The 16,547-nt window shown below is 47.2% G+C and overlaps 2 protein-coding genes across 6 annotated transcripts in view; both read left to right on the top strand.

Annotated features, from left to right (window-relative positions):
• SH3TC2 (SH3 domain and tetratricopeptide repeats 2) overlaps positions 1–16,547 on the top strand; it is a 317,636-nt gene that overhangs the window by 196,096 nt on the left and 104,993 nt on the right. The window lies entirely within an intron of this gene.
• Positions 8,104–16,547, top strand: part of STK10 (serine/threonine kinase 10) — a 52,560-nt gene continuing 44,116 nt past the window's right edge. The window contains exon 1 of the mRNA XM_083872084.1: positions 8,104–8,419. Within this exon, the coding sequence (XP_083728210.1) occupies positions 8,264–8,419 (156 nt within the window). The 5' untranslated portion in view covers positions 8,104–8,263. The remainder of the gene's footprint in view (positions 8,420–16,547) is intronic.

The raw sequence follows: 16,547 nt of genomic DNA, 5'->3' as shown, positions 1-16,547 counted from the left end.
CAAACCCTGACTCCTGCCTTAAAACCTCTCGTTCGTCTTGAGCTCCAGAGAATCCTGCACCTGCTCATCCCCAGATCTGTTTTGGTTTTTTTTTGTCCCCTTTTCCATCAGGAGATGGGAACCCGCTCCAAAGGCTGGAGACAATTGAAGGCGATGGAAAACAAACACAAACTGGAGCTGGTGGCTTTATTCGAACAACAAACTGGTCTTGGCTTAAAAAAAAAAAAAAAAAAAAAAAAATCCTTATTTGTGCCTCTCAAGTCCAGGGAATGTTTCAAAAGAGGTGGATTTGAGCAACGCTGGCCAGGACTGCGGCGGTGGCACTTGGTGACATTTGGTGGCACTCGGTGGCACTTGGTGGCACTTGGTGGCACTTGGTGGCACTCTGCTCCCGTGTGCTCTGAGCAAGGGCCTCGGCTCTGTGTCCTCTCTGCCTCATGGGAATGGCTTTCAAAGATGGCTGGTACCATCAAATTTGTACTTCTTGAATAAATACCTTCATTTTTATGGTAAAACTCCCGGTGTGTGCCTTGGTTTGTGCTCTGGGGTTCCCATTCCCATTCCCATTCCCATTCCTATTCCCATTCCCTTTCCCATTCCCATTCCCTTTCCCATTCCCATTCCCTTTCCCATTCCTATTCCTATTCCCATTCCCATTCCTATTCCCATTCCCTTTCCCATTCCCATTCCTTGAGATCTTCTCATGGATTTGGGATTGTCCCAGGAAACACCCAGGGATGGAGCTGTTTCTTCCCCCTCTAACTCTTAGGAACACTTCTGAAATCAAATATTAGTGCCAAACAGGATTTTTAAAATATTTTTTCCCCTCCCTGATCAGGGAAGAATTCCAGAATTCCAATTTTATCCTGTTTTAAACACCAGGTAACTTCCAAACTGCTTTATAGGTTTTTTAATTAAAACCTCACAGGTTGTTCTCCAGACTGATAAATTATTTCTTATCCAAGGGGAGATCTTTCATTGCTGAGAGCAAACCACCCTGAATTTCCAGTTGAAACACCATGCAAATTCTCTATATTTATAACAAAACAAAACAAAACAAAAAAAAAAAAAAAAAAAAAAAAAAAAAAAAAAAAAAAAAAAAAACCACTTTTTTCCCCCCGTGGAAACATCGTGCAAATTTTCTGTATTTATAACAAAACAACCAAAAAAATTGAACTTTTTCTCCCTTTTAATATTAAAAAATATTAAAAATAAATCCTGGCCATGCCACACCTTAAGAAATCCACTCAGTGTTCTTTTACCTCCTTAATTTTCTTCACTGGGGCTTTTGGCTGGGAGCTGGAATTCTCCAATTTCTCCATTAGCTCTGAGACCCTCGAGGGACACGTTTTAATGTGAATTTGGGGGGCTGTGACAATGTTTTATCTTGCAGACAAGGTGTGAAATCCGTGGAGAATTCAGGGCCTGGAGATGAGCCTGGCCCTGGGGAGCAGCTCCTTGCTGAAGGAAAATAATGGCTCAGGGTAATTGTCCTGTAATTACATTCCCTGACACTTTGTCTTAATTCAGGTCAGCACTTTTATAGTCTTGATTAACTACCAGAGGTGTCAGAGGAGTAGGAATAATTCTTGGTAGGCCACAGCTGAATATTTCCATTTTTTTTTTAAATAAAATTCAAAGAATCTGGGTAATTTCACTGTAGAATTTGGGAGAAAATCCTGGGAGAGATTTTGAACTGTCCAGAGCATGGAGGGGGTTTGGGACCTCCCTGTGCTGCCAAACCACCCAGGGCAGGGGCTGCAAAAAAAAAAAAAAAAAAAAAAAAAAAGTCTAAAAAAATAACCAAAGATGAGACTCTGGTGGGTCAAAGAGGAGAATTATCCATAAAAAACCAATAAATTAATTATCCCCAGGGAGCTGGCAGCACAAAGGAGCGAGTGGGGTCACACAGGGAATCACACATGGAATCACACATGGGATCACACATGGGATCACACATGGGATCACACATGGGATCACACAGGGAATCACACAGGGAATCACAGGGAATCACACATGGAATCACACATGGGATCACACATGGGATCACACATGGGATCACACAGGGAATCACACAGGGAATCACAGGGAATCACACACGGGATCACACACGGGATCACACATGGAATCACACATGGGGTCACACATGGGGTCACACATGGGATCACACAGGGAATCACACAGGGAATCACAGGGAATCACACACGGGATCACACACGGGATCACACATGGAATCACACATGGGGTCACACATGGGATCACACATGGGATCACACATGGGGTCACACAGGGATCACACATGGGATCATACATGGGATCACACATGGGATCACACATGAGATCACACAGGGAATCACACAGGGAATCACACATGGGGTCACACATGGGATCACACATGGGATCACACAGGGAATCACACAGGGAATCACACATGGGGTCACACATGGGGTCACACATGGGATCACACAGGGAATCACACAGGGAATCACACATGGGGTCACACACGGGATCACACATGGGATCACACAGGGAATCACACATGGGATCACACATGGGATCATACATGGGATCACACATGGGATCACACATGGGATCACACATGGGGTCACACATGGGATCACACATGGGGTCACACATGGGATCACACATGGGGTCACACATGGGATCACACAGGGAATCACACATGAGATCACACAGGGAATCACACACGGGATCACACATGGGGTCACACATGGGATCACACATGGGGTCACACATGGGATCACACATGGGATCACACATGGGATCACACATGGGGTCACACATGGGATCACACATGGGATCACACATGGGGTCACACATGGGGTCACACATGGGGTCACACATGGGATCACACAGGGAATCACACATGGGATCACACAGGGAATCACACACGGGATCACACATGGGGTCACACATGGGATCACACAGGGAATCACACAGGGAATCACACACGGGATCACACATGGGGTCACACACGGGATCACACAGGGAATCAATCACACATAGGATCACACATGGGATCACACATGGGATCAATGACACAGCTCCTGCTGCTCCTGCTGGCTTTGGGATGTGCTGGGAGAATGACCCAACACCAGCCAGGCTCCAAAGCTGCTGCCAGAGAGCCATATGGGATGGTTTGCGGTGGAAAGGGACCTTAAAACTCATCTCAATCCATCCCCTGCCACAGTCAGGGACACTTTTCACTATCCCAGGTGGCTCCAAGCCCTGTCCAGCCTGGCCTTGGGCACTGCCAGGGATCCAGGGGCAGCCACAGCTGCTCTGGACACCCTGTGCCAGGGCCTCCCCACCCTCACAGGGAGGAATTTCTTCCCAATATCCCCTCTAACCCCACTCTCTGTCAGTTTGAATCCATTTCCCCTCGTCCTGTCATTCCATCCCTTGGAAATTCTCTCTCTCTCCATCTTCCCTGCAGCTCCCCCAGGTAGTGCAAAGCCACAATTGTGTCACCCCAAAGCTCCTCCTGTCCAGGCTGAACAATCCCAGCTCTCCCAGCAGAGCTGCTCCATCCTCTGCTCATCCTGGAGCCTCCTCTGGGCTCTCTGCAGCAGCTCCAGCTCCTCCTTTGAGAGTTCCTTTCCTCTCCCATGTCCATGGTTGGGTTTTCCCTCCCCAAATCCCACAGGGGACACCCCCAAAGCTGACCTGCTCCATCAGATCACACCCAACATCAAATCTGAGCTTTGGGGCTAATCCTGGCTCCACCACCCCTCTCCCAGCCCAGTGGGTGGGAGAGCAGCAGGATCTGACCCTCCTCCTGCTCATTCCCACCCCAGAGAAAGCAATAAAACCTCCCCTGAGGAGAGCAGGGAGCTCTGAGGCCCGGCCTGCACGAAGCTGAGAGCAATAATTAGCAGGATTTATTTCATTTGAAATGCCCACTGCTCCCAGTCAGGCTGCACAGGCAATTAACAGCCCGGAACAGACACGAGATGCTGCTCAGAATTCACGGACAGGATTAATAAGATGATTTATGAGAGAGCCACGTGTGATTTCTGCCCAGGGAAAACGTGAAGGTGCTGCCTGTCTTCTCCTCCTGCTTTCCTCTCCCATCTTCTTTCTCACCTCATCACTGCAGAAAAAAAAAAATAAAAATCAACTTTCCCAACAAACCAGAAACACTAGAAAAAACCTCACATTTTTTTCTTTTGAAGGTGTCACTTTGAACAATTATTTTCAATGTCCTCCAGTGCAGTGCAGAGGGAGAACTGAACCAGCTCCAGAATTTCAAACTCCCCCGAGTGCAAACACAGAGGATAAATTGCCCCTGATAAAATAAATCTGCATTTTGGGCTGATTCTGCCACCCTTAAATCTCTGCCAGTGGGGGGAAACCTGTGGGAAGAGGGATCATTTGAGCTGGAGCTCACAAAAACATCCTGAAAATATCTTTAAATTTAAAATATATTAAAGAACTGCAGCAGGAGGTGGGGGAGCACTGAACCAGTGGGTGAGAGGGAGCAAAAAGCCTCATGTGGAGAACTTTGGGAAAAAAAAAAAAAAAAAAAAAAAAAAAAAACCAAACCAAAAAATGCTGTTTAACACAGAGCATGGCTGGGTTTCGGAAAGGATTAGTGAGGAATTCACTCCAGAAATCCCCTCTTGCCTCTGCATCTGGCACAGCTGGAAGGATGTCCTGCATCCCTGCCTGGGGTTTTTCCTACCTGGATTTTATGTTCCTTGTGCTGGTTCTGGTGTTTTGGGGCAGCTTCACACCCTGCTGGGACACGGGGGACAGGAATGACATGGGAATGACATGGGAATGACATGTCCCCCCATGACCTGACATGGATTCAGTCAGGGCTGGAGGTTTTGGAGCTTTGTCTGTCCCACAAACAGGGCAGGGGGAGCTTCAGGCAGGGCTGAAATGGATCTTGGTGTCTCTGCCTGAGCCTCAGACCCCTCAGGACAGCCAGGCCAGGCCACTGTCACCTCCCAGAGCTGCAGGGAGGACACAGAGCTGTGCCTGGGAGTTTTCTGGGGGGCTGCCAACCCCTGAATTAACCGAGGATAATTAATATTACAGAGCGCTGCTGTTGTTGCAACATCCACAGTGGAATATTTGTCACGTCACTGATCCCTGGTTTTAAATCCCAGAGGCGATGCAGAATCCTGCGTGTCCCTTCCCAGAGCATTTTATTTAGAGCATTAATACCAATAAAAAATGGTTTTAGGAGCATTTACTGCTCAGGTGATTCTTTCAATCAACATCCAGGAGCTGGAAATACTCTGCCAACATTTATTTTCTCACAGCAAGGACAGGGAAAGATGACAACCAGCCCAAGGGACGGGGAAAGATGACAACCAGCCCAAGGGACAGGGAAAGATGACAACCAGCCCAGTGTTTTAGGGAATTACGTGTCAGGGAATTTATAAGACATCGCTGAGATCAGATGGAAGAGGGAGTTTTGCTGGAATTATCCTTCAGGATGGGGAGTGTAAAGTCCCCCTGCCCCGTTCCTGAGCTCCCGGCTGGGCGGTGGGAGGTGGATTTGGGGTAAAACCAAAACCACCGGGTCTGGCCGGTCCCTGCGGGCTGCACCGCCGGGGGGGGTCCCCTAGGTGTCCCCATTGCCCTGGATGTCCCCGTTCCCTTAGCTGTCCCCATTGCCCCATTCCCCTGGATGTCCCCATACCCATAGATGTCTCCATTCTCCTGGATATCCCCATTGCCCTGGATGTCCTCATTCCCCCAGATGTCTCCATTCCCCCATAGATATCCCCATTCCCCTGGATGTCCCCATACCCATAGATGTCCCCATTCTCCTAAATGTGCCCATTCCCTTAGATGTCCCTATTCCCATAGACGTCCGCATTCCCCTGGATACCCCCATTGCCCTGGATGTCCCCATTCCCCCATTCCCATGGATGTCCCCATTCCCCTGGATACCCCCATTCCCATAGACGTCCCCATTCCCCTATAGATGTCCCCATTCCCATAGATGTCCCTATTCCCCTGGATATCCCCATTGCCCTGGATGTCCCCATTCCCCCAGATGTCTCCATTCCCCCATAGATATCCCCATTCCCCTGGATATCCCCATTGCCCTGGATATCCCCATTCTCCCATTCCCCTGGATACCCCCATTCCCATAGACGTCCACATTCCCCCATTCATCCCCATTCCATACGGGCCCGTTCTCCAGCAGGTGCCACCGCGGGAAGGACACGAACTTCCCACTAGACACAGGCCTGGTCACACCTTCCCCAAAAAATCCCTCCTGGCGGTGCAGAATCCCCTCAATCCCTGCCCTGGGGAGTTTAGATCAGCTGGGTCTGCCTGTTCTCCCAGGACATGGACCGGGGCCAGCGGGGAACGTGGCTCTGTCCCGGGACAGGGCAGGATTTGGGGTTTAGGGACTGGACACAGCTCTGGGGCCATCGCTCCTTCCTGCCCGATGGGCCGGGGTTTGCTTTCCTTGGTTCGGGATTGGCATTTCCTGAGCGGGGCCGAACTGAGCCGGGCTGGGCCATGGCCCGGTGTACCGGGATGGGCTGAACGGGGCCAGCTGTGCCCCCTGAACCGAACCGAGCTGAGCCGGGCTGTGCCCAGGCTGAACCGAGCTGAGCCAGGCCAGGCCATACCCAGGCTGAACCGAGCTGAGCCAGGCCAGGCCATACCCAGGCTGAACAGAGCCAGGCCAGGCCGTACCCAGGCTGAACAGAGCCAAGCCAGGCCATACCCAGGCTGAACAGAGCCAGGCCAGGCCGTACCCAGGCTGAACAGAGCCAAGCCAGGCCGTACCCAGGCTGAACAGAGCCAGGCCAAGCCAGGCCATACCCAGGCTGAACAGAGCCAAGCCAGGCCGTACCCAGGCTGAACAGAGCCAGGCCAAGCCAGGCCATACCCAGGCTGAACAGAGCCAAGCCAGGCCGTACCCAGGCTGAACAGAGCCAGGCCAAGCCAGGCCGTACCCAGGCTGAACAGAGCCAGGCCAGGCCAGGCCATACCCAGGCTGAACAGAGCCAGGCCAGGCCATACCCAGGCTGAACAGAGCCAGGCCAAGCCAGGCCGTACCCAGGCTGAACCGAGCCAGGCCAAGCCAGGCCGTGCCCAGGCTGAACCGAGCCGAGCCGGGCCGTGCCCAGGCTAAACAGAGCCGAACTGGGCAGTGTCGGGCCGTACCCAGGGTGAGCCAAGCCAGGCCGAGCCGGGCCATAGCCAGGCTAAACTGAGCCAAGCTAGGCCGGGCTGTACCCAGGCTGAGCCGTGCTGTGCCCGGGCTGAACCGTGCCTGGGATGAGCCGTGCCCAGACTGAACCGTGCCCGGGCTGAACCATGCCCAGGATGAGCCATGTCTGGGCTGAACCGTGCCCGGGCTGAACCGTGCCCAGACTGAACCGTGCCCGGACTGAACCGTGCCCGGACTGAACCGTGCTCAGGCTGAGCCATGACAGGCTGGGTGGGCCGTGCTCTGTCTGGGCCGTGCTGTGCCCGGACCGCGCCCTGTCTGTGCCATTCCCATACCGGAGCCGAGCCGTGCTGGGCCTGTACCATGCCCTGTCTGTCCTGTACCATCCCATCCTGGGCCGAGCCATGCAGGGCAGTGCCGAGCCCGGACCATGCCCTGTGTGTCCTGTACCATTCCCATACCGGGCCGAGCCGTGCTGGGTCTGTACTATGCCCTGTGTGTCCTGTACCATTCCCATACCGGAGCCGAGCCGTGCTGGGTCTGTACTATGCCCTGTGTGTCCTGTACCATTCCCATACCGGAGCCGAGCCGTGCTGGGTCTGTACCATACCCTGTCTGTGTGTCTGTCCTGTACCATCCCATCCCATCCCGGGTCGGGCGGGGCGGTGCCGGGGCTGTACCATGCCCTGTCTATCCCGTACCATTCCCGTCCCGAGCCGTGCGGGGCAGTGCCGTGTCTGTACCCTGCCCTGTCTATCCCGTACCATTCCCATCCCGATCCGTGCGGGGCTGTACCATGCCCTGTCTATCCCGTACCATTCCCGTCCCGATCCGTGCGGGGCGGTGCCGGGTCCGTACCCTGCCCTGTCTATCCCGTACCATTCCCGTCCCGATCCGAGCGGGGCGGTGCCGGGCGGGCGGGCGGAGGCTGCGGGCGGCCAATGCTCCATCGCGGGCAGCCCGGGCCGGGCCGGCCCAGCAGGTGGAGCGGCTCCTCTCCATGTGCGGGGCTGGAGGCGGCCCCGGGGCCGGTCCCGCCTCGCTGTGCCCGGGCCCGGCGCGGCTGGCTCTGCCGGGGCTCGCTCCGGGATGGCTTTCGCCAATTTCCGCCGCATCCTGCGCCTCTCCGCCTTCGAGAAGCGCCGCTCCAAGGAGTACGAGCACGTCCGCAGGGACCTGGACCCCGGCGAGGCGTGGGAGGTGCTGGGGGAGCTGGGGGATGGAGCTTTCGGCAAGGTCTACAAGGTGGGTCTGGGGGTCCCCGGGCCGGGCCGGGGCGGGTCCGCTCTGGGACATCCCGGGGCTGGTTTTGTGTCCCGTTAACGGGAGGAGCCGCCGGGATGGGCCGGGAGCGCTCCGGGAGGGAGAGGAGGGAGAAAACCTCCCCTCTTCTTTTTTTTTCTTTTTTTTTTTTTCTTTTTTTTTCTTTTTTTTTCTTTTTTTTTTTTTTCTTTCTCTCCTTTTTTTACTCTTTTTTTTTTTAAATATATATATTTTCTCTTTTTTCTTCTTTCTCTCCTTTTTTACTCTTTCATTTTTCTTTCTTTTTAAAAATATTTTTATCTTTTTTTTTCCTCTCCTTTTTTAACTTTTTTTCTTTCTTTTAAAAAAATATTTTCTTTTTTTTTCTTCTTTCTCTCCTTTTTTACTCTTTTCTTTCTTTCTTTTTTAGTATTTTCTCTTTTTTCTTCTTTCTCTTCTTTTTTTACTCTTTTTTCTTTTTTTTTTTTAATATTTTCTCTTTTTTCTTTTTTCTTCTTTCTCTCCTTTTTTTACTTTCTTTTTTTTCTTTCATTTTTTAATATTTTCTCTTTTTTCTTTTTTCTTCTTTCTCTCCTTTTTTTACTCTTTCTTTCTTTCTTTCTTTCTTTCTTTCTTTCTTTCTTTCTTTCTTTCTTTCTTTCTTTCTTTCTTTCTTTCTTTTTATTTTTTTCTCTTTTTTCTTTTTTTTTTTTTTTAACTTTTCTTTCCTTTTTATTTGCCATCCTACATCGCCACTTCTCACTCCAAGCGATGCTTTTTTTATGAGTAGACCCAAGCTCTCCCTGCCAAAACTGCAATGAATGGAGGGAGCTTTCCTGGAAACTCCACTTCCAGGGCTGCCTCTGAGTGTTGTTTTTTTTCCACTCTCTGGGGCTCACAGGGGCATTTTCTGGAGCTCACAGGGAGATTTGTATCCAAGAGGAGCCGAGTGAATATTTAACCTTTGGCCTTTAGGGATGGAGGGTTTGCAGGACCAAAGATCTCCCTGGACTTTGCTCTCCAAAGTGGAGAGTCCTGTGGCCACTGGGAAACGTCCCCTGTGTCCCTTGGGGAGCTGGGGGACACTTTGTGTGACACTTTTTGTGTGACACTCTGTGTGACACTTTTTGGGACGCTTTGTGTGACACTTTGTGTGTGACACTTTGTGTGGCACTTTGTGTGTGACACTTTGTGTGACACTTGGGGACACTTTGTGTGACACTTTGTGTGACACTTTGTGTGACACTCTGTGTGACACTTCGTGTGACACTTTGTGTGGCACTTTGTGTGGCACTTTGTGTGACACTTCGTGTGACACTTTGTGTGGCACTTTGTGTGGCACTTTGTGGGACACTTTGTGTGTGACACTTTTTGTGTGACACTTTGTGTGACACTTGGGGACACTTTGTGTGACACTTTGTGTGGGACACTTGGTGTGGCACTTTGTGTGGCACTTTGTGTGGCACTTTGTGTGACACTTTGTGTGGCACTTTGTGTGTGACACTTTTTGTGTGGCACTTTGTGGCACTTTTTGTGTGACACTTTTTGTGTGACACTCTGTGTGGCACTCTGTGTGACACTTTGTGTGACACTTTGTGTGACACTTTGTGTGGCACTCTGTGTGACACTTTGTGTGACACTTTGTGTGACATTTTGTGTGGCACTTTGTGTGTGACACTCTGTGTGTGACACTTTGTGTGGCACTTTGTGTGTGACACTTGGTGTGGCACTTTGTGTGACACTTTTTGTGTGACACTTTGTGTGACACTTGGGGACACTTTGTGTGACACTTTGTGTGACATTTTGTGTGACACTTTGTGTGGCACTTTGTGTGTGGCACTTTGTGTGTGACACTTTGTGTGGCACTTTGTGTGTGACACTTTGTGTGTGACACTTTGTGTGACACTTTGTGGGACACTTTGTGTGTGGCACTTTGTGTGACACTTTGTGTGACAATTTGTGTGACACTTTGTGTGACAATTTGTGTGACACTTTTTGGGGCACTTTGTGTGGCACTTTGTGTGACACTTGGGGACACTTTGTGTGACACTTTGTGTGGCATGTTTTGGGACACTTTGTGTGACACTTTTTGGGACACTTTGAGTGGCACTTTGTGTGTGGCACTTTGTGTGTGACACTTTGTGTGGCACTTTGTGTGGCACTTTGTGTGGCACTTTGTGTGACACTTTGTGGGACACTTTGTGTGACACTTTTTGTGTGACACTCTGTGTGGCACTTTGTGGGACACTTTGTGTGACACTTGGGGACACTTTGTGTGACACTTTGTGTGTGACATTTTGTGTGACACTTTGTGTGGCACTTTGTGTGTGACACTTTGTGTGACACTTTGTGGGACACTTTGTGTGTGGCACTTTGTGTGGCACTTTGTGTGACACTTTGTGTGACACTTTTTGGGGCACTTTGTGTGACACTTTGTGTGACACTTTGTGGGACACTTTGTGGGACACTTTTTGTGTGACACTTGGTGACACTTTGTGTGACAGGCACGCTCAGGAATGGGGAGCAGGAATTTGCCTCTTGGGCACCTGGGCTTTGATAACCTCCTTAGATCCCTTGGGAAGGAGTTGCCTGGGAAAAAAAAAAAAAATCAGAAATAAATAGGCCAGGAATGGGGACAGGTGGCTGCAGGTCAGGACACAAAATTTGGTGTTTATTTCTCATCTCTATCACTTTATTTGACTCTAAAAACCAGGACACACAAAGATTTGGTGTTGATTTCTCATCTCTATCACTTTATTTAATAGAAACTCTATAAAACCAAGTGCTAAACACGCACTGAGTGAAACTTCTTAGTGAAAAATCCTATTTTCTAATATTCTATTTTAAAATAGATATATTAGATTATATTAGATATATAGGTATAATGTATAATGTACCCAAAATACATTATTTACATTATTTATATTATTATTATTTACATTATTATTATTACTATTTACATTATTATTATTTACATTATTATTATTTACATTATTATTATTTACATTATACATTATTTAGAGAATAAAGCTGCTTTCAGAGGTGGCTGGTTTGGTTTTTGAGTCTGTTGTGATATCAGCTATTAACCCCAGGCTCACACCAAGAAAAGCAAAAAATAAAAACTTTATTACTGTGGGTAAAAAATATCAGCCTGTCAGGCAATAAAATCTCATTTTCAGCTCATTTCATCCCCATTTTCAGTTTATTTCATCCCAATTTTGACTCAAATAAAAATAAAAAATATCCCAGTGGACACCACACATTTACAGCCAGGAATTCCCTTCTGGAACTTGAATATTCAGACGAATATTTTGCTTTTTGTGGAGTTTTCACCCTGTTAGAGGCAGGGGGAGGTTCAGCAGCAGAAATCAAAGGGTTATTTTATTGTGTTTAGCAGCATTTATTTATTTTAGCAGCATTTCCCTTCTCTGCTGCTTTGATCTCTCCTCCACCTGTTCCCTGTCCCATCTGGCAAACGGTCCTGGCTGGGTTTGGAATCCTCACCCAAGAGTTGGTTTGTTCATTTAAGAATCCCAAATTATTTGTGCTATAAATCTTTATTTTAGGTAACAACTCAAGACGCATTTTCCCTTCACTTAAGGGATTTTTTAATTGTTGTTGTTTTCCTTTGTATTTTATATTTGGGGTGAGGATAAGTTTGTAAGGTGGGATGTGAAAGAAGGGGGTTTGGGGTTTGCCCCCTTGTGCTGCTCAGATGCCAAAAAAAATGCAGAATAATCCACCAAAAAAAGCAGCAGAATAACTCACAAAAAAAAAATAAAGAATAACCCACCAAAAAGCAGCTGAATAACCCACCAAAATTGCAGAATGACCCACCAAAAAAATGAAGAATAACCCACCAAAAAAAGCAGAATAACTCACAAAAAATTAAGCATAACCCACCAAAGAGCAGGTGAATAACCCACCAAAAATTTTGAAGAATAACCCACAAAAAATTGAAGGATAACCCACCAAAAAAATGAAGGATAACCCACCAAAAAATGAAGAATAACCCACCAAAAAATTGCAGAATAATCCACCTAAAAGCAGCTGACTAGCCCACCAAAAAATGCAGAATAACCCACCAAAAATGCAGAATAACCCACCAAAAAATGAAGAATAACCCACAAAAAATTTTAAGGATAACTCACCAAAAAATGAAGAATAGCCCACCAAAAAATGCAGAATAACCCACCAAAAATGTAGAATAACCCACCAAAAAAATTGAAGGATAACCCATCAAAAATTGCAGAAAAACCCACCAAAAAAAAAGAAGAATAGCCTACCAAAAATTGCAGAATAACTCACCAAAAATTGCAGAATAACCCATCAAAAAATTGCAGAATAATCCACCAAAAAACTGCAGAATAACCCAGCTGTGCTCCAGGAAAACTACAACACCCCCCCAAAAAAAAAAACCCCAATAAACAATTCCCACCATCCTCTTTCCCTTAAAACCATCTTTATCTTCTCCCTGAAAAGGCTTTTCTTGGAGCAAAGCTGAGCCTGTGCAGGGCCAGGAGGTTTTTCAGGATGTTGGAGTGAAATTCCTGCCCCGTTTTCCGCCCCTTTCCCAGGCCGGAAGGGCAGGGAGGTGTTGGGATCCTGTCCTGCATCCTGCCCCGGGTGCCATCTGCTGTGTCCTCTGAGCTTTGGGCACCCAGATCTGGCAGGAATTGAGATGTGGGAAGATGGAAAAATGACACAGGTTTTAGGAGGATTTGGGGATTTTTTTTTAATGAGGATTTTTATGAAGTTGGGTGTGAGCAGGAGGAAAGGAGGTTTGGGTGTTTGGGGTATTCCTGGCCCTATAGGATTTTGTCCTGGGCTGGGCAAAGCTTCACACAGCTGTTTCCAAAAGTTCTTCATTTAAATATGTATTCATTAAAATAATTAATTTTATAGTATAGCGTGGATGGCACAGAGTAGATCTAAAAAAAACCTTGAAAAAACAACTGGGATTTCCCTGTTTCTATAGAAAGTCTGTTTGGGGCTCTGTCCTGGGCTGGGCAAAGCTTCACAAAAGTTGTTTCCAAAAATTCTTCATTTAAATATGTATTAATTTTAAAAAAAATATATTTATAGCCTGGATAGCACAGAGCAGACCTAAAAAATCCTGCAGAAACAACTGAGATTTCCCTGTTGCTATAGAAAGTCTGTCTGGAGCTCTGTCCTGGGCTGGGCACACAATTTCCAAAAGTTCTTCATTTAAATATGTATTAATTTAAAAGAATTAATTTTATAGCCTGGATGGCACAGAACAGACCTAAAAAACCATGCAGAAACAGCTGGGATTTCCCTGTTTCTATAGAAAGTCTGTCTGGGGTCTGTCCTGGGCTGGGCAAAGCTTTATGCACTTGTTTCCAAAAATTCTTCATTTAAATATGTATTCATTAAAAAGAATTAATTTTATAGTACAGCCTGGATGACACAGGGCAGACCTAAAAAAACCTTGAAAAAACAGCTGGGATTTCCCTGTTTCTATAGAAAAGCCTTTCTGGGGCTCTGTCCTGGGCTGGGCACACAATTTCCAAAAATTCTTCATTTAAATATGTATTAATTAAAAAAAAAATTATTTATAGCCTGGATGGCACAGAGCAGACCTAAAAAACCCTGCAGAAGCAGCTGGGATTTCCCTGTTTCTCTAGAAAAGCCTTTCTGCAGCAAAAGAGGATCTGCCTGCGTGAGGAACCAGTTGAGCAGAGGGTAATGAGGCTGAAAAGCAAGAGGGGGTGGGGAGGAAATGTTCCTTTCTGACTCTCATTCTGTGAATTCTGTGAATTCTGTGCCTTTGGCGAGGCCAGAGGTCCAGTGAGGACGTGCTGACCAACACCCAGAGGTGACAAAGCTTTGTCACCACCTCCTCCAAAGCTCATTAAATAGATGATCCTAAATCCAGCAGTTGGGAGCTGCAGGCTGTAAAAATTTCCTCACTCAGACCCTTCCTGAGCTGCCCCAGAAGTAAAGCAGAGTTATTTTACTGGGAAAAAAAAAAAAAATCCAAAAAACCCCAAAAAACCCAAAAAACCAAAAACCAAAACCAAAAAAAAAAAAAACAAAACCAAAAACCAAAAAACACCCAAAAAACAACAACAACAACAAAAAAAACCCCAAAAACAAAACAAAACAAAACAAAACAAAAAAAAAAACCACCAAAAAAAACCCCAAAAAACCCAAACAAAAACAAAACAAACAAAAAAACCCTACAACCCCCCAAAAAAAACCAAAAAAACAAAAAAACAACAACAAAAAAAAACACCTGAGATACCACTCATAAACCTTATAACACTCATAAATAATTTTAATATTAAAAATATTAATAAATGAGCGGATCTGCGCTGTCACTCCAGAGCTGGTTTGGGATGGAGGAGTGGCAGTGGCAGCCCCTGAGGGAAGATGCTCAGCACTGCTGGAGCCCCTGCATCACCTCTGAGCCCTGCCAAATTCAGTATTTTCTGTTTCACCCTCACAGGGAGCTGTTTTAATGCCAGCAGGGAGGGATGCCCAGGCTCTGCTGTGGCTTTGGAGAGCTGCCCCCTGGCAGGGGCTGCTCAGAAAAAAAAAAAAAACAAACCCAAAACTCCTCCCTGCACAGCTCAGGAGTTTTTAAATGTTTTGTTTCCTCAGAACTCAGTTCCCTTAGAGAAAATATTCTTTTTCTCCTCCATGAGGACAAACTTAGGGAGATTCCACCAAAGCCAAGCAGAGCTGCCCACTTCATGCCCTGGAAAGTGCAAGGCAAATAGTGAATTGAAATCAGCATTAAAAATCCTAATATTTTCTACATGACAAACACTTAGAGGAAGAATACACAAAGGCATTTAGGTCTTTAGAAGCCAAAGTCCCATGGAAAATCCACATTACCAACATTCTTCAACAGACAGATGGGAAATCACCCACCAGAGAACTTTGAAGAGCTTTATATAGGGAGTTTAGAGTTTTGTTATAGTGAACCCGGAGTAGAATCAATATCAATATCAATATCAATATCAATATCAATATCAATATCAATATCAATATCAGTATCAGTATCAATATCAATATCAATATCAATATCAGTATTGCCCTGTGGCTGGGTGTCCCCAAGGGCTCTGGGGGGTGGCTGCTCCTGCATCCCTGGCAGTGTCCAAGGCCAGGCTTGGATGGGATTTTGGGAAGGAATTGTCCCCTGGGAAGGTGGAGATGCCGCTGGCACGGAGTGCCTAGAAGATAATAATAAATATTAGTATTTAATAATAATTATTATTCTTAAATTAATTTATTATAATTAAATCAAGTTATTATTAAATATAATAATATTTATGTTGTTGATGATGATGATGGTGGTGATGACAATAATAATAATAATAATAATAATAATAATAATAATAATAATAATAATTCAGGCCTGCCTCGGCCCGAACCCAGAGAGAAAAGGGATTCAGGCACATTTTGCTCTCATGTAGAAGGGAAGGAGCAGCTCCTTTCCCCAGCAGAGCCTGGCTGTGCCCCAGCCCTGTCTGCCTTTCTCCTGTGGGGATTGTTGTGCAGCTCTATCAGCCCTGCCCAGCTCCTGCTGATGGGGACAGAGCCCCCGATAAGGGAGGGTGGGGACAGGCTCCCCACAACCCCCAGCACGCTGGAAAAAAGGGGCTTTAATTCACTTTATCCCTTTCCAAAGGGCTTGCAGCGAGTCCCCAGCGTGATCCTTTGTGCCTTTATTCTCTTTTCTTCTGTAAAAAGGTGAATTTGGGTTATAGGATGCGTCGTGCTGGGGTCCATCCAGCTAGGAAGGCTCTGGAGCTGGGGGAACAATAAAAAACTGATTTTTGGGTGTTGTGCAGCTGCCTCAGGGCTGGTTTTGGGTGTCTCTGGCACTGGTGGAGCTTCTCAGCTCATCACCCCAACCTGCAGCTGGGCTCAGCTCTTGGAGGGATGGGATTTTGGGAAGGAATTGTCCCCTGGGAAGGTGGGGATACCCTGGCACAGGTGCCCAGAGGAGCTGTGGCTGCTCCTGGAAGTGTCCAAGGCCAGGCTTGGATGGGATTTTGGGAAGGAATTGTACTCTGGTAAGATGGAGATGTCCAGAGGAGCTGTGGCTGCCCCTGGATCCCTGGAAGTGTCCCAGGCCAGGCTTGGATGGGATTTTGGT

Source organism: Zosterops lateralis, assembly GCF_965231275.1.
Source record: "Zosterops lateralis genome assembly, chromosome: 14".
NCBI lineage: Eukaryota > Metazoa > Chordata > Aves > Passeriformes > Zosteropidae > Zosterops > Zosterops lateralis.
The sequence above is the reverse complement of the archived record's forward strand: the minus strand, read 5'-3'. Positions and strand labels throughout refer to the sequence as shown.